The 18,284-nt window shown below is 37.8% G+C and overlaps 1 protein-coding gene across 1 annotated transcript in view; it reads right to left on the bottom strand.

The window, feature by feature from the left end:
* Positions 1-679: 679 nt before the first annotated feature.
* Positions 680-18,284, bottom strand: part of Hmga2 (high mobility group AT-hook 2) — a 121,610-nt gene continuing 104,005 nt past the window's right edge. Inside the window, exons 5-6 of the mRNA XM_063255083.1 lie at positions 11,745-11,777; positions 680-843 (exon numbers count right to left, since the gene is read on the bottom strand). Coding sequence (XP_063111153.1) covers positions 796-843; positions 11,745-11,777 — 81 coding nt within the window. The 3' untranslated portion in view covers positions 680-795. The remainder of the gene's footprint in view (positions 844-11,744; positions 11,778-18,284) is intronic.

Raw genomic sequence — 18,284 nt, 5'->3', positions numbered from 1 at the left:
AAAAACAGAGTGGTGTGAGTAAATTTATCACTCCTGCCGATATGTGTGATATTCATAAATACAGGAGTAGGCAACAGTCATTTGCTTACTTCCCTTTTTGAAAAATGAACCTAACCTTTTTCTGGTTTGCTAAAGTGAATGAAAGGATACATCAGCATTTCGTCTCATTTAGAAAAAAAAAAAAAAAAAAAAAAAAGTTAAAAATCATCAAGTAAGTGTCTAAGAGATTATACGAAAAAGGAGAGAATAGTATCTAGTCCTTATCTTTGGTGTTCTAAACAGAGGGGTTCACTACTGTGAGCTGGGGTGGGGGTGGCGTCTGAGACCCACGCGATGTCACACACCGCGCGTTTCGTGTTTCCTATATGAATGCCCCGCGTCACCAGCGTGGCGCGTTTCTTGTCAAATGCAGTGCAGTGATTGACTAAACCCAACAACTCAGAATCTTTCTCACCCACCCAACTCTTGCTTATCAGATCAACAAACTATTAGTAGGTTAAGGGAAAAAAAAGTCATTAAAAGTTGCATTGTTAAACTGTGTCCCCTGTGTTTACAGCAGTTTTTCACTAAACCTGGGACTGTGAAGGGATTACAAAGAAAGTGATTAATATAGTCCTTTTTAAGGTTATGTGATGTCGCCCCGCCCCACCCCCGCCCCCACCCGCTCCACCCGCCCTGCCCCGCGGAAAGTGGAAAGACCATGGCCAAAAAGAGCAAGTTAAGTGGTCACTGCAGTGTCTTCTCCCTTCGAAAGATTCAACTGCTGCTGAGGTAGAAATCCAACGCGGGCGCCCCCTAATCCTCCTCGGCGGACTCTTGTGAGGATGTCTCTTCAGTCTCCTCCTGTAACACACAAAGGACACGCGTGTCATAAGTGGACCTTGGGCTGCGCTGGGCTGCAGGAGTGCAAGAGCACACAGGCGACCCGCTCCACAGCAGATGAGGCTGGCTTCGGAACAGGGCCATTGTTATTGGCCAGCCCTCATTCCCAGGGCTTCTTCCTCTGCAACTGAGGAATCAAGGTGTTGTTTTTTCCCAGAGCCCTCATTAGCCACTGTTGATTTAACGCTTAAAATCCTGGAAGCTGGTCAGCAAATTCAATTGTTTGCCTTCCAAAGAATGTCAGGCCAATGTAAGTCTACTCACCCAAGTAGAGTAAAAAAGAAATGGGTAAATTTTTCCTGACAGCATGCCAGTCATCAGTTTTAAAATCTGGCGTGCAGGTACAAAAAACAGTTAAGAGAATCTTTTCTTGAGGACTAACCCATTCTCCAGATACTGGTCATAAAAGCTGATATTTTTAGAATGCTTATTAGATGCCTTTAGGTACTGGAGAAAAACCAAGGCACTAAAAAGGCTGGCCCCAGGGTTACAGTTCAAGCAGGGCCAGGTTTGGACCAGGTCAGACGGCTATGAGGTCCCACATGTGACTACTAAGCCCTGTGCAGAAGTCGGAGGACAGCACCAGTGGATTTGGAGCAGGAGCCCAGAGAAGACTGCAAAGTTCCTTTCCAAGGCCATTCCTTGTTCTTGTATTTATTAAAGCATATTTTGAGACAATGACCAAAGTTTGGCATAACTGTTGAATCCCAACACTAAATCCATCCAGTTCAGCCAAATATTTAATGGTGGGCCAGCCAAGCAGAGAAAATCTAATATATATGTTTTTGCAGGGCCTCTTCTTCACATAAACCTAACTCCTCTTTCTCTTTCCCTTTTTCTGATTCCTTATGGCTCTGGAATTTGTTGGGGTTTCTGCAAACCAGCCTGTGCTTCAAAGTCCTCCTTCCTTTTGCTTATTTAACAAATGTGCTGTACCTTTCAGGACATGGGTGGTAAAACGGAGACAATAAACATTTCTGATAAAAGTATCGTTAGCGAGAGGATGATTTTTATCAAACGCTGCACATTGTCTCCTAGCATGGCATGTGAAAAAGATCTAGGAGAAGAGGTAAACATTTACTCCCGCAGCAAACCAAGCCCCTTAAAGAATGGCCAGCTTAAAACAGCTTATAACAACCTTCATACTTTAATAGATTTGATTTTCCACATGGCTTCATTTTGTCTGGGTGGCTAGCTGACACAATTTATATCTCTCTTCCTTTCCCAGGTCACTACAGTACACCATTCAGTAAAGCAGGCCTTAGAGCTTGTCTGCATTATATGAGCAAACTTCCATTCATTAGTGTCTGAAACACTTCGGCTGTGAAGGGGCTCCTAAATGCTACCATGTGTGACGCTTTTGCGTAAAAGCAGCAAATGGCAGGAAAACGGCCCCCATGAACCGGCATTCACATGACTGTGCACACACACATGCACACGCACACACAAAACGTAGCCTGGGCTTTAATCACAGGCCACCACTTATTGCAAACCTTTTGCAAAAGGTTTCAAACATCCTCTTTCCCCCCCGAAGACCCAGAGAGCTGTAAATCCTGGGAATAAACATACATACAAATGAATGGATTACAGCTTAAAAAATATAACCACAGCAGCATCAAGTCATGAGATTTCACACTGGTTTTATTTAGTCTGCTCTGGGTTTAGTGGGAAATGTGGAAAGTATGAAGCTACCTCCCCTTTCCTCCCAGCCCCCAAATGCGGGCTTCACATATTTAAGCAGCAGGTTTATACCTCTTGACGAGGCAACAGGCCATGACCTTGAGATTCTCTGTGGAGTCCTGGTCACAAAGGAGGATGTAGCATGATCAAAGCCATGGACAGACGAAAGCGAGACAAGCCAAGGATCAGTTGCCCTATGACCTTGTCTTTTCACTTAATATTTAAATTCCAGAAAGTCACTAAGCTGTTGGGCAGATATACTCTTTGTCTGCTCCCAAAGGACTCACTTCTCATTATGACATGAAGTGTGGACTTACGTTACTGCTCTGAGACAGACCACAGTATAGAAGCTGGGAGGAATATTTTATTTTGCTTTCTCACAGTTAACAAATTAATTGAACCAGTCAAGCTGGAAAACCTCCTGGACCAAGCTGTAATTATTGTATCTCTAAATGCTTGATTTTCCTCTACTATCTGAAGACCAATGTGCTTCAAAATCTGGAAAAAATAGAATTTGCAGGCCATGAACTTACAAAGACCTTGATTAGATAGAATGTGATCAGTGTTTCAAAACATTCCCAGACACTTTGCTTGATTCGAGCTCCTGAAACTCTGATAGTCAGACCCCTTAGACACAACTCAGGCGAAAATGATCCTTCATATTGTTTCCTTTACTTAATAATACTTCTTAACACAACATGGGAAACTGTTTTATTTATGTTTCTTTCCCCTGACCTTGAAATTCTTCTGCAAGTATTTATCAATTAGTAGTGGGAATATGACCAGGTGGTCAGAGTGGGAAGCTTTACTCCATTAAACTTAACAACAAGGTGGGCTTTCATATGCTCACCACTACGGTATTCGCAAATGTCAGAGGCCTTCTCTCTTCTTGGCATAGTCTTCCCTTGGGAGGAAGACATAGTTGCAAACAGATAATGCTACCGGGGTTACTGGTACTTCTCTCCTCTGCAAACTTCAGGTCTCACTTCTCCAGGGACCTGGTCATTTGTGACATGCATGGCTGCTATCTCATGGGTATATACAGGAAAATGAATGATCCTCTCTGTTGGGAACAAGATGAAGCTCCACAGTCCTATGTGTCACAGTCAGATTAGACTTCACCCAGGACACTTTTGCAATGCCAACAGTGGACAGAAACAAGAGATATGGAGAGTAAGCAAATGAATATGCTGTCTCCGAAGAATCTTATTTCCCCCAACAAAGTAGTTGGTGGGAAATCTTCAGCTTCTATCTTATGATCCTCTTTAGTAATTTAGAAGACATGGTGATGTATTATAGACAATAGCTTGGACTCCAGTAGTTTTTTTAAAGAACTGCTTTACATTTGCAAAATTCTGCCAAAAGACCTTTGAGTGAAGTAGCTTCTCAATGGTGGCCTTGAAGTACTTAGGAGACTGAAATATTGTGGCCACGAATTACACCATCTCATCAGGAACTGGTTGATGGGGTGGGAGAGCAGAGCAGCAGCTTTCTGGTGCTACCTTGGGAATGGGGCTTCAGGAATGTCAAGATAAAAGGATTTTGCAGAGCGGAAGTACACAGTGACATTTTTATGAGCACCAGCCACTAAAACCTATAAATAGTGAACAGCTTCTAGCCATTGATGCAGCTGCTTTACCAAGACAACTGAGGCTGCACTACACTAGGGGGGAAACCTGTGTGATTTTATAAGAAAACTGATAAGAGGGGGAAAGACAATGGAAAAAGTTGGAGAGCCATATTTTTTTTAAACTCTTGGAAAATCAACCTGATTTTACCTTAATTTTTCTTTGTTTGTGGAAAAAGAAATTTAATAAATGTACCTCTTTCATTGCTTTGACCAAACCTGAAAAAAATCAACACTAAAAACCCAGAAATATAGTTTACATATATTATCATTCTTTCAAATTGGTTCAGTGCAGTGGATGTGGTACTTCAGCTAAACGATTTAAAAGGGGAAATAAGACAGCCTAGTATCCATCTTTGATTCTTAGTGCTTGATAGAAGCTTAAAATGTCTTGAGTTTCATCATGGATCTTACCACACAGGCATGGCGAGGGTGCACAATGGAAGAAAGTTCAATATTTAAGGCTGAGCGCTGAAGCTCTGGGTTTAATTTTCAAATGCAGACTAAACAGCAAGTCTGTAGTGGAAGAGAGGCCAGTAAATTCTAAATGGAACCAGGAAGTGGAAATGCTCTTCCTGCAAACTTTAAGGGTTTTGTCACTATGATGCCCCTCTTTGTAGTGTGGTAAGGACTGCAAAATCACAGAAGTTCATGTCAGTTTCTGGATGTCTTTGGGTTTTTTAATTGCAAAGGATTCTGCAACTTTTTTTCAAATCATATGATACTGCAGGGTAGAAATACATTTGTAATTTAAGCTATTGTTCCAATAAACCTACAAATATCTGGTAATCAAGAGAGGATAGTTAAAGATGAATGACTTTATTTTGGTCATTTTAATATGTTCAACATTTTAGGTCTTAGAAGGACATGCTTATGAGTTTATTGTGTTTGTGACTACCTCAAATCAGTCTGGGCAGAACAGAAATAAAGTGATCCTCTCCTCAGCAGGAATGACCAGGAACCAATCTTTCAAGTTCCATCTATAGCTAAGAGACCCACAAAAGCTTGAAGTCAAGTTTTCTATTTTTCTGTCAGATATTTTAATTTAAAATGGATTGGGGCTGTTTAACTTCATGGAAAGTGATTATTTCCTCCAACTAGGAAAACTTTATAGCAGATTTAAAAAACATGTTGAATGGAACGTATGTAAACCATATAATCTGGCAAGTACAAGGGATTCTGATGGAAATGCTAGGGGGTGGGGAATATGTTTTTCAAAAGGAGACTTAAGAATTTGGGATATTTGCAGCATTTGTACTAATTTATTCTTCCTTTTAACAGTATGCACAGAACACGATACAGGCATTGGAGCCACATCACTTCTGCTGCCACCTACTTTCTAAAAGTTGGTTTAAGGTCTTGCAGGGACATGTTTCATATAAAGAAGACTGATTTTAGATATCACTGACACACGTGCCTGTTGTAGCACTAAGGGTTTGTGTAACCAGGACCTTATTCCCACCTTGTCAGACCAGTAATGGTCTAGCTGCACTGTCAGACTGTGAGAGAAAGAATATAATAATCACACAGGAAACCTTTAAAAATGAAGAAAAATCTTTTAGGACTAGTGCGAAATAGTGATTATTAGTTCTAATTATCCAATTCTGTGTTCACTTCTTTACGTGTGATTCAACAATAGTCTTAAGAATGAGATTTAAAAAAAAAAACCCAGTTCTTTCCAAATAAAGTAAAATTTAGATTCAAAGATGCATTTCTGTGAGTCATGCTGTGATCCCTGCAGATTTCCATCATTACACAGACTAGGAGAAACCTTTTTCTTTCATTTCTGTGTGTAAAATATTTTGCTTAGCTGCTGTATTTGTTGTCAAGCAATAGGACATTTCCAGATTTTCATCCTAACTGTGCCAATGTTTTTCATTATGCTGAATTAACTTTTGAGTAAGATTATGAAAATATCAGGAATCACCGGTAAGTCAACAAATAATGAATTATTTGGTAGATATTTGAGTGACCAGCAAAATTTTCCTGGGAGTGACTTAGACACAGCACCATGTATCTATTGAATTATGAAGGATTTTCTTAGAAAGACCAGGTTTTAAGGCCAGTTACTATTTATTACATATTAATTTGGATCTTTGGAAGAAATTTTAGACATCAAATATCTTATTTATTTATTTATTTATTTATTGGTACTGGCAATTGAACTCAGGACCTTGCACTTGCCAGGGGCAGGTACTGTACCACTGAGCTATATCTCTAGCCTGGACAGTGAATAAATATTTGGTTTTAATTCAGGTCACTCAAACACAAAGGAAAAGTGTTTTGCAATAAAAATAGGAAAAGTCCACATCATGGTGCCACTTTATGTGTAGCCTGGTGAACAGACTTTCACACAGTTACAAATAGTCATGCTTTAAATAAGAAAACCTCATATAGCAAATCTGTCAAGTCCAGAAACAGTAAAGTTTGTCTTTTGGAGTGTTATATATTGCCCAAGTTGGGTGATATTCTTTTGCTTCTATTAGAAGTTATATCATCTCTTTAAGATATTCTCTGCCAAGAAACAGCCGAGTTCCTCTTGCTAATATTCCTTTATTACAAATGTAAGCTCAGCTAACTACTTCATCTGTTTATAGTTAATGATCATCTTGATATGCTTTCTCTGCCCTCCAACTTTTCCTGTGCCTCTACGTCCTTGAGCCACTTTATCAAGGGTTAACTGTTGGTTGTTGCTTTGCTCTCTCCTTTCGCTTCACTTTTGCAATGTCAGAGGTCAGAGGTTAAATCAAAAAGTATTTCCTATACAACAAAACAGTGCCACTCAAGGAAGCCTTTGATATGATTCTTCATGTTTTGCCAGTTGGTACCAAACGTTTACTGCCCCACAAAATGTTTTACCAGCTTGAAAGAACATAAGTAGGAAAATAAATAAATCAGTCCGCTTTATGACTTAGGTGTTGTAAATCACTATGTTCCCCAAGTGAGCAGACGAGTAACTGTTTGCAAGTCTGATTTATTATGAACTATTTACTGCATTGGCCAAGGCACTATGTAAAAGATGAGTGTTAGAATGAGAATGCTCTTTCCTCTCTCCTTCCTTCCCTCTTTGTGTGTCTAGACTAAAAGCCCCCAGTAAAAATGCTTTCTTTGAGAACAAGATGCTGACTGCAATTCATCAACTTGCTTGTCCAAAAACGAAATCTCTCATTTTACTCCAAACAATGTTTAGGTTGTTTAAAATATAAACATCCTTAAAACTGCCCTTGAAGTCTCTGTAAAAACATTCAACATTTTTTTTAAGAGGGGGGCAGAATCCCAAGATAACCACGGCTTACTGAGATTTCTTTGCCTTGGTACCACCCACAGAAGATGTTACTCACAGGTGAAGTCTTCACTTTGAAACTGAAAGCTTTGTTTCCAGTTGTCTGGGGTTTTTTATTTTGTTCTTTGTTTTTTGTTTTTTTTTTTAGCTGAAAATTTTCCAGTTCTTTCACTGGGAAATTGAAAAGAATAGGTTTGTACCTGCCCTGATTGCCAGAAGAATAGCTTCTGTTGTTATATAACAATGAGGAACGTAGACAGAATCCATGAAGAACTGTTAGGATTTTAAAAATTTGTTTTCCCTTTGGGTAAAGCTGACGTAAATAAAAGTGTCTGAATTATACATCTTAGTTTAAAGCCTTAAAATGGAACATCAAGAAACAACAAGTCATGCAATAACCTAGCAAAACCATTTTTACAACTTCAAGATAGACTTATGTTTATAAAAATAAAAAGCCAAGTTTCTTCTATCAATAATAATAGCCTGACACTTTAAAGGTATTTCTTTTCTTTTCTTTTTTTTAAAGAAAGGACAAAAAACCTACCTCTAATCCTTCTAAAGTTTGGAATAGGAACCATATGGATGAGAACTCAAGACACTTCAAATTGCTAAGAGCTAGCTAGTTTCTATTTATTTGTATGATTTCTAATTAGTTAATGTTTATTATTTATTTATTATTTAAAAGAAAATATTGTAAAGTTCACTCTTTCATTGGTTTTGGAATTTTAAAAAAAATTAACGTGAATATTGTGTATATTCTTAGTTAGACATTTAAGGAATGGTTATCTTTCCCATTAGGATTATAGGGTACATTTGAAGTTTGCATTTTCCAAACACAAATTCCCACAGTAGTGCTTCTCTTGCCTATTTATTCCTCTCTAGACACAGGTACTTACATACACAGATGTAAATGTTTATGTAGATGCTGAAATCTATCATAATTCTGAATTTGTCTCTTTAGAAATTTGATGCTTTGTATATTAGTTTTAAAAAGTGACAGTCTTGAAGCTGTGCAGTTTCAGACTTTGATGGCATAGTTTGCCAGTCTTTGTAATTCTGTACACATGTGACATACATATAAGAAACATGACTGACTGAGTTAGTCCTAACGATAGGATTTAGTAATTAGTATACAACAGCCCCTAAATTAGAAAATATTCTTATTTTAAAACCATGCAATGAAAAAACACAAGGTAAAAACAGCAGAAAATTTGAAATAATTAGAATTTTTAAATTCTTAAATTAGAATTTAAAATTCCCAATCCTAGGAGATGAACAATTTAGCAACTTCAAATAAATCAGAACATAATATCCACTATGAAGTTTATATACATCTGAATCTCTCATAATGTCCTTGTGAGTTATGGAAGAGGCCTTGTTATAATCCATTTCCTAGATGTATAATTAGGATAAAGACAGATTAATTAGCCCAGTAAAGGGACCAGAACAAAAAACCGGTCTCCTTACACACTGTGGAGATCATTTCTTCACATGTAAAATATTTACTTAGGCTAAAATCTTCATCACCTCGAAGCAGAATCAGAACATAACCCCTCAAAGTGCTTTCGATGAAGAAAGGGTATGAGCCTGAGTTAATCCAGATTGCCACATGGAAAAGCCATCTGGGAGGGTATTTTGAAAAAAACAGATGGAAAAGGAAGAGATTCTTTTGAATGTAGTGTAAAATTTACATTATCCTCCATGAACTTCCATGTAGTTCTCATGTTTATATAATTTATCACTGTATCCTTTAGACAATACAAATTAGGTAGTCCAATGAGCTCATGTTCTTTTTTTTTTTTTTTTTTTTAATTTTAAGTCTTAGCTCCTCTCCTTTAAAGGATAAATTTGAAGTAAGGTTTGAAAAAACAGCCAGACTGATCAGTGAGGGTCTATCTCGTGCACTTGTGGCTCCTGATTCTCTTGGGAAAAAAATTGTGATTTCATTTATATATATCTTGGTGAATTGAAGCCTAATTTGCAAACAGTTCCAGAAAAATTAATGATCAGTCTTTGGAATGTATCTGTTTCTACCACTCTACTTTCATATAAGTTATTCATTTCATCTATAATTTCTTTTCTTTATGGTTTCATTTTTCCTTCTGCAACTAAACAATAACAAAAATTTAAAAAATGATAGAGTTCCACTCTTCAGGAAACCATTCCATGACATTCTACTCATCCATCTGTATCCTCTGTGTGGCTGATATCCATCTGACATTCTGTGGTCATTTGTTCAACAAATGTTCAAACATCTTTTTATGTGTTTTCACTGAATACTGTATCTTTCATCCCTGGCTGCACATTAGGATCATGTATAGAACTCAGAGTACACACTCACGGTTGGGTCTCCAGAGCAAATAAACAGAATTTATGAAGGGCGGTGCCACTGGTACGTAAGTAAATGTTTACTAACTTTTCTCTAGGAAAAAAAAAATCCGGATTTGCAGCATTTGTTCATTTCCATGGTTAAATACTCTCAGTAGAGTGGATTTCAAGCTATGTGCTTGCCATCACTAACTGCAGAATTTGGAGGAAATGCTCACATTTGGCTCACAAAGGCTGGCTCCACCTTACCACTGAGTGGCACCCAGGCATTAATATATGTGTATACATAGTCTCTAGGCAATTCTAATATGTAGTCAGTATAAGAAGCTCTGAATTAGATTACATATTTCTAGGATGTATGACTTTTTTTAATTTTTAATTTAACTCACCTTCCCTGTTACAAGAATACAGACTAAATCAGTGTCTTTCACAAATCACAGGAGGTTATTAGTGTATTGCAGGTCACTGGTCATGGAATAACTGAAAATGCTGTGAAGTACCTCTGACTCAAATGCTCAGAACTGTCAATGTGTGGTCTCCTGGTTTTCTTACTTACACAGCCTAAATATCCAGTGGTACCTTGGTTCACAAACCTAATTCTTTCCACAGTTCTGGTTACAAACCAAACTGAGTGAGAACCAAATCAAGTTCAATTGTTAGGTTCAATACTGATCTTACAGGAAAATTTGACTCAGTTCTCATCCAATTTATTTTGTGACCAGAAACACGGAAAGAATTAAGTCTATGAAACAAGGTATCACTATATTTGGGATCTCCTCCTTGAAATATCAAGTTTTGAAGCAGCAGTGAGAATCATTTTTATTTTTCATAATATCTTAGCTTTTATTCCAGTTAAAGCACATGTGCAATTGTCTGAATTCATTTCTCCTAGACCCTTACATGGGTTTAAAAGCTTTAATTTTCTTCCAAGCAGCATCTTTAAAAGTAGGAGATTAAAATGACTGCTTGGATGGTTTTTCCCAGCTGCCCTTACTTAAGGGGACAGGATGAAAGTACATTTTTTAAAAAGAATTCTAGGGAAAAAGATTCTATAGATATTTTAAATTATATGACAGAAAACTACAAGGCGCTTGATAACTCATGACACTGTCTAATAATTTGCTTTAGTAGGCTTTACATGATGCTGCCTCGAGCTCTTTAAGGTATCTATTTAAATCTAGAAGGAAAGAGAACAGCAGGACCTTCTTACACTGTAATAGGTCACATTCTGGGCAATCATTATTAATTTACTCTTCAGTTTTGTTTTCCCCCAAATTACATTTCTTCAATAAATAGGGATTTTATATATTTCTATGTATAGTCTACAGTCAGGAGAAAGAACTCCAGGCATATGGGACAAAGAAATTAAAGTTGGTTTCTAATTTTAATATTGCCAAAAATTTCAGAGACTATGGTAAAGACATTTAACCAAGTCCTGAGAGTTCACTAATCTGCAAAATTAGTATAATTTAATGTTGCAGGTTCTCAGCCCTGTTGGGAATGTTTTAAGATCAGCAAATGTTACAGAGTCTATAATGTTGATTAATTCAATGAGCAGATGTTTCTGGTCACAAATCAAGAAACAATTTGCAATTAATAACTTCTGTAAGTCAAAGAAATAGAGCAGTCAAATGGAAGGGACAGAATTTGATTTTTAAGAATTGGCAAAACACATAAAACGAAATACTTACACATGAAAATATTTACATATAAATTTTCATTTAAAAGTATTTACATTTAATTATTTTGAGAATCTAGAGTTGGAGTGCTTTTCAACACAATCTCAGAACATATATTCTTAATTCTGCAGGATACATTTTAAGAATATACAAATCAAGAAAAATACTAATTAAATCCTTAATTTGGGAACTTTTATTAAGTACATATTTTACTTTACTTTTTAATAACAACTGGAAAGGAAAAATCATAATGACCATCTTTTACCTGAGCAGGCTTCTTCTGAACAACTTGCTGTGGCTAAGGAAGAAACAACAAAAAAAGAATGTTATAAAAGGAAATGTCTACAGCAAAAAATATTAAATATAATTCTTTCATGTAGATGATTTCAAAGCAACGAAGAAAATCTGAAGTTCAAATAGGTCCTCAATGGTTAAAGGGTGTAGTTATAACTTTGTTAAGAAAATATGACGAAGGTTATCTCAGTTAAAAATGTCCCATCGAAGCCCGGTATATAGTAGTTCCAAATTCTCTACATTTGTGCCAACACTGTATCAAAGTAAGCATACAATTCAGTCACTTTTTTAAATCTACATATTAGAAAACTTGAGAAAGTATCTGTTTTACTTTATTTTTTCAAAAGAACTTTACTGAGATAGAAACCTACACACTAAACAATTTACTCATTTAAAGACTATCAGAGGTTTTTGTGTGTTCAGGAGTGTGCCGTGAATGGGCAACCATTACCACAATTTAACTTTAGAATATTTTTATCTCACCAAAAAAACCTTGTGTCAATTAATGAGACTCTTCATTTCTTTCCATCCCCCAGGCACCCCTCATACCTAACTTCCATTAATCTACTTCCTGATCCTACATTTGCTCATTTTGAACATTTCATATAGGAAGAATCATACAATATGCCACCTTCTGTGTCTAGTCTCTTTCACTGGCATAATTTGCTAAGGGTTACTTATGCATCACTTGTTTATTCCTCTTTTATACCAAATAATGCTTCATTGTATGTATGTACTGTATATTAACTATCCATTTATCAGCTGATGGATATTTGGTTTATTTCCAACTTTTGCCTCTTATGACTAATACCATTGTAAGCATTCATCTGTAAGTTTTATTGTGGACATGTTGTCATTTCTCTTGAATAACTTAGGAGTGGAAGGAATTTCAAGTCAATCCTTTCTTTCCCCTCAATTTTTGAACAGTTGCCAGACGGTTTTTCAAAGCAGCTACACTCTTTTACAGTCCCTTCAGTAATATACAATAGTTCCAATTTCTCTACATTTGTGCCAACACTTGTTATTATGTGTCTTTTTTGTCACAGACATCCAACTGGGTGTGAAGTTGAATGTTACTGCTTAGATTCGAGGTTCCCTCCCAATCAATGCTATTGAGCGATTTTTCATGTTGGCCATCTGTATACCTTCTGTGGTGAGATGTTTATTCAAATCCTTTGTTCATTTAAAAAATGAATTATTCATCTTTTCAATATGGAGTCTGAAGAGTTCTTTCTAATTCCTGGATACAATCCTTTACCAGATATATGACTTGCAAATATCTTCTCCAATTCTGTGAATTCATTCACATTCTTGATGGTACCATTTGAAAAATCTATCTATCTATCTGTCTGTCTATCTATCTATCTATCTATCTATCTATCTATCTATCTATCTACCTACCTATCATCTATCTGTGTATATAGACCAAAACTTTCCCTTTTATAGAGAATTACCTCAGGGACATTTTTCTTATAGCCTAAATTAATTTTCTATTACAGTATTAGAAAACACTTGTCACCCTTTGGCATTATAAAATATGGATTTGAAGCCCCAGTTTCTTGATGTATTATTTCCAGTTCAGTCTCATGCTTGGATACAGACTTTGCTTATTCCCTTTACACATCACTGAGGCTTGTGAATGCAACTGAACCTTCCGATCAGGAGGCTGATATGCTTTTATGGTACAAATGAAAGAGACAAAATTAATACAGGTTTCCAAGCAACAGAAATTAGGATAAATTACTATATAAAAAGTATGTGTTTATTTTTCCTTCCTGGAAGAATTTCTGTGGTATGTGATGTTTTATTGCTGGCATATTAAAAATGTTATAGAAAAATTATCAAGAGTTTTATCTTTTCCTATTTTTACTTGGCCCAAACTTATTCTGCCTCATCTATTTCTTTTCCTACCTTTCATGAAACTTTGCTACTGCCAGAAAAAAAAAAAAAAAAAAAAAAATCAGTCTTCTTAGGAGGGACAAGATAAAAGTAAAATAAATGGCAAGCTATTTTTCTGCTCACTGAAAAAACTGTCGTCCTGTGACTTTACAGCACAGATGACATCACTATCAAGGTGATAGTGATGGAATCAAATCAAGACGGCTAGCACTTCTTACCCCCTAGGGCTCACGCGTATAGACTGACAGTGTTTATTTCACAAGGGTCATTTGTAAGAACAGACTACTCTGCTTTCTCTTCTTCTGTCTGCCGATTACACCTGTACTCGTGTTTACTTCCCAACTCTCTCAGATCCGCCCGCACGCCTGCAGAATGATTGCTTCCTGCAGCGCAGCTCCCCCTCCTTTTGGCCGAGGATCCCGTATTCATTTGACTGCTGCCGCGCAGCGCCGCTCAATGAAACCCTCTGAAAGGCCTGCCAGCTCGCCCAATTTTCCATGAATTAGATCCCGACACTTCAATGAGGGAAAAGACAATGTCTGAAACTCTGCCAGCCCTGGCTCCAGGCCTAGTTCGTGTCAGAGAACCTCTACCAGCTACCCTGAGACGCAGGCTTCGTACTTCTCAGACCACCAAACAAACAGACCCTTGAATACTCTCCACGCTGGTTGCGGTTAAGGCTGCCAGGATGTTTTCCCAGCCTCTGGCACCCAATGGCTCCAGAGTATGACAAGAAAGATTTTTGTTGTTGTTATTTTGTTTTGTTTTTATTTTTATGAATGGCCTTGGTCGAAAACGCAGACCAAAGCATAATACTACTGCCATTCATAAAAAAGGAAAGGAAACGAGCTGCTGGCTGGAAAGTTTTTTGGACACCAAGCAAACTTCAAGGCTCTTATTTTCCTTGAGGGATCTCCTAGCTTAGAATGGAGTGTTGATATCTAGAAACCAGCTCCTCGGAGTTCTTGGCACGACTAACACAGTTGACCATCCTATTTTTCTAAGAGCAGAATTCTACTGAACTCTGTGTATTAATTGTTCCTGGGTTAACTGTATGTGTTCATGCACCTTAATAAACAAGTAACACTTGGCACATCCATTTCTTATGTAGAGGCTAATACCTTTTATGTTTTTAACATCTGCCTCTTTGTTACTAGGTGGCCAAGCTCTTATTGCTTTCATTTACTTATAGGGAAAATAAGGCATAAGGAATTAGGCAATCTCCTTGAGAGCGTTTTTAAAATTTAAAACAACCAGGCTCTATTAATTCTCTTGATCCCCCATAAAATGTTTGGCGGAAACCTGTTTTCTTCCTTACAAAGAGAGAGGGGAGGGGTGAGGGGAGGGAAGGGAAGGGGAGGAGAGAGGAGAGGGGAGGGAAGGGGGGGAGGAATATAACAGCAAAAAGCCAGATCCAGAGCGAATTCAGGAGAAGTTGCATTTCCTGGCCTTGATTCCACCTCCAGGCTCACCTTCCCCTCTGGGGATTTCCAGTGCCAGCCCTGCTCATCAGGCTCTGCACACCCTCTCCAAGTTGCTGATGAAAAATGAATCTGAAGCACAGGAATTAGGCCGGTATGTCCAGCTGCCCTGACTCGCTTGGAGGTTTGTCTTTTCTAATATTGTGAACAAACAACAAACCTTTCAACGTGTTTATTTGGACACTTCTGATGATTCTCTTTCTTATAAGTCTGTGTAGGTAGTAGTTTATGTGGGATAGGTACTTTGTCAAGTAGGCAAGCAAATAGCTCAGTGCACTGAGATTTCCAGTTCACCATATTAAGAGACTGGTAAATCTTTCTAAAAGCTTGTAGTGTCAGGTGTGGTAGCACACGTCTATAATCTCAGCACTTGGAAGGCTGAGGCAGGAAGACTGCCATGAGTTTGAGGCCAGCCTGGGATACATAGTGAGTTCAAGTCAGTCTGAACTACATAGTGAGACCTTGTCACAAACAAAACAAAAAAAGAAAATTAAAAACAAAACAAAACAAAAAAAACGGTTGTAATGAAAACCTTCTCATTCTACAGTAACATTTAAACTTCTGAAATAAAGTGAATGAAAAAGAGCTTTCCCCCCAGAACAAAACATCATCACCACCATCTCCAGCATCAAAGGAATTTGAAGAAATACTGTGGATTAATATAATATTAAAATAAAACTGTGAGAATAGGTTTTGAACTTTTTCTTTTACAGCATGGGCATTTCCCCCTCTCCTTTTGCAAATCAGATTCTATGGAGACCTCAACAAGAAGCGGGCAAAGTGGCACTGCTGAATGGAGTGGCACAGGCAGGCTCTGAGACTCATTCCTATCCCACTGCTGCTCGCCTGAGTGAGCCCTGAGGGTCCTCAGTGGAGCACCAGAACTCAGGGGAAGTTAAGTGAAATCTCTGGTCACTAGATGCAGTTCCTCCCAGGAAAAGTAAAAGGTGAGTATCTTCAGGGCATTCATCCACCATGATTTAACTGTAAGATTAAACCATATACTCTTGCATTTTAATAGGATAAAACCCAATGCCAGCAATTTCATGTCACTTAACCTAACAGACTCAAGGTAAGTTCTTTGAAATTCAGCTGTAATATTTTTTGTGATTTGACATTAAGCTGTGTCAATCAAAAGATTTTTTATCTTTTACGTACCTACACCCTGCATTCAGTTTCAGTGCTTCTGATGCTGAAGATTAGGTCCTGATCCTCAGATATATTTTGCAAAGAGCTACAAAACTCTGTGATGAAGAGATTTGTCTGCACCAGGTGTGACCGTGTGTTTTGCTGCACCTCTTATTCCAGAGCACCCTGGCTGACTTTGTGACTACCTAGCTAACTTCTTGGATTCGTCCCAAGGCCTTCTGAACTCCACATCGTCACCACAATTGAATACTGCAATACTTTGTACATAACAGTTAATTCTCCATGCCTATTCAGGGAAGCTCCAGGATGATACCTGCAACTTGTAGTTGAATTTAAAATTAATGGTCAGCAATTAATTATTTATACCATTGCAGCAAGGCTGGGTTTAAGACACTCTCCAATATCAAGTGGTTAAATATTTGATTCACCTAAAAAATGTATTTTGGTACTTAGATAAAAGCATGGTGTGGGGTCTGGGGATTTAGCTCAGCGGCATAAGTGCCTGCTTTGTAAGCAGATAGTCGTGAGTTCGATCCCTGGTACCGATTTAAAAAAAAAAAAAAAAGCATGGTGTGTTTGAAGTTTGAGGCATTTATTTCAGTCCAGTGTTGTTGCTACAATGTGAAGATGACTTGGACACAGCTACATCAATCCATCCCTATATAGTGCTATGCCATTGTGTGTGTGTGTGTGTGTGCATGCACATGTGTCTTTTTGAGACAGGGTTTCAATTTAGATTGGCCTTGGACTCACGTTGCAGACCAGGTTGGTCTTCAACTCACAGCAATCCTCCTGTCTCAGCCTCCTGAGCACTGTAATTATAGGTGTGCAATTCTTGTCTAGGATATTTTTCGGTTTTAATGGTTTCCTCAGTTGAGAATGTGTCTGCCAGATACTGATGGGAAGTCTTAGTATAAAGAAGTCATCTATCATGAACAGTTACTGACAATTTTCTTCAAATCTTCAAAAGGTCTGGTTTGGGTGATAACCTCCATCCCTTATGCCTCCTGAGTGTACTTAGGAACGACTATGCAAGGCATGTACTTGTCTAGCCATGGATGGTTACAATTTGCTGGTAACATCTGGCCCTTATAGTGCAAAAAAGATTTTGTAGTTCTAGCCACAAAGTCTCCTAAGAAGTGATAAATCTATAGGAAATTTTGTTAAGATCTTGGGAATTTCTACTTAGTATTGGGGGAAGTGTTCTCTCTCTCTCTCTCTCTCTCTCTCTCTCTCTCTCTCTTTCTTTCTTTCTTTCTTTTTTTTTGGTACTGGGGATCCAACTCACACCTTTGCACTTACCAGTCACTGAGCTGAGTCCCCAGCCCTTGGGGGAAGTATTCTTTATTTTCTACTTTACTTGGCTTTATTCTTCATCTTGAATGAAAATTACAAAAATAAGCACCATTTAAAAAGTACTTATTGGCTTATTATAGCAAAGTGCCCTCGCTGCTGCTGGCACTTCATCTGCTTGAAGATGAGAATAGCTAAGGTATGCCCTAGTTAGTGTTCATTAGTGTCAGCCTGTGTCTATAGGTCTACAAGCCATGGCAGCTCTCTTGAAAGATTTGGGGACCAATATTTTAGAGTTTTTACCTTCCCTGGGTGCCTTTTAGACACTTTCAGAATGGAGGAGAAAGATCAGCAGCATCCTAATTATTTCACAGGCATACTGTTTTAATTTTGGCCTTACGGAGTTATTCATTGGATCATTAAATAGTAGATACTTGATGAACTACCTGTCTAGACAGGGAATGGGTTTGCAAAACAAACGTCAAAGAGTCTATAGAGTTTAATGGGGAGGACAAATGACAAAAATGGATATTAGACAATAATGTGCAATTTTAGATTAACTTTTTCCAACAATGTATTCTTAGGTGTAGAGAGGCATGCTTGTCAAATATAGAGAAAATTGAAGGAAAGAAGAAAGAATGAACCACCCATGACCCTCTATACCTTTATCCACAGAGTCATCCCACCAT

This window comes from Cavia porcellus, unplaced genomic scaffold (assembly GCF_034190915.1).
Source record: "Cavia porcellus strain 051 isolate PalLab524CR breed Dunkin Hartley unplaced genomic scaffold, mCavPor4.1 scaffold_8, whole genome shotgun sequence".
NCBI classification, from domain to species: domain Eukaryota; kingdom Metazoa; phylum Chordata; class Mammalia; order Rodentia; family Caviidae; genus Cavia; species Cavia porcellus.
Note: the sequence above shows the minus strand (reverse complement) of the source record. Positions and strands in the feature narration are given on the sequence as shown.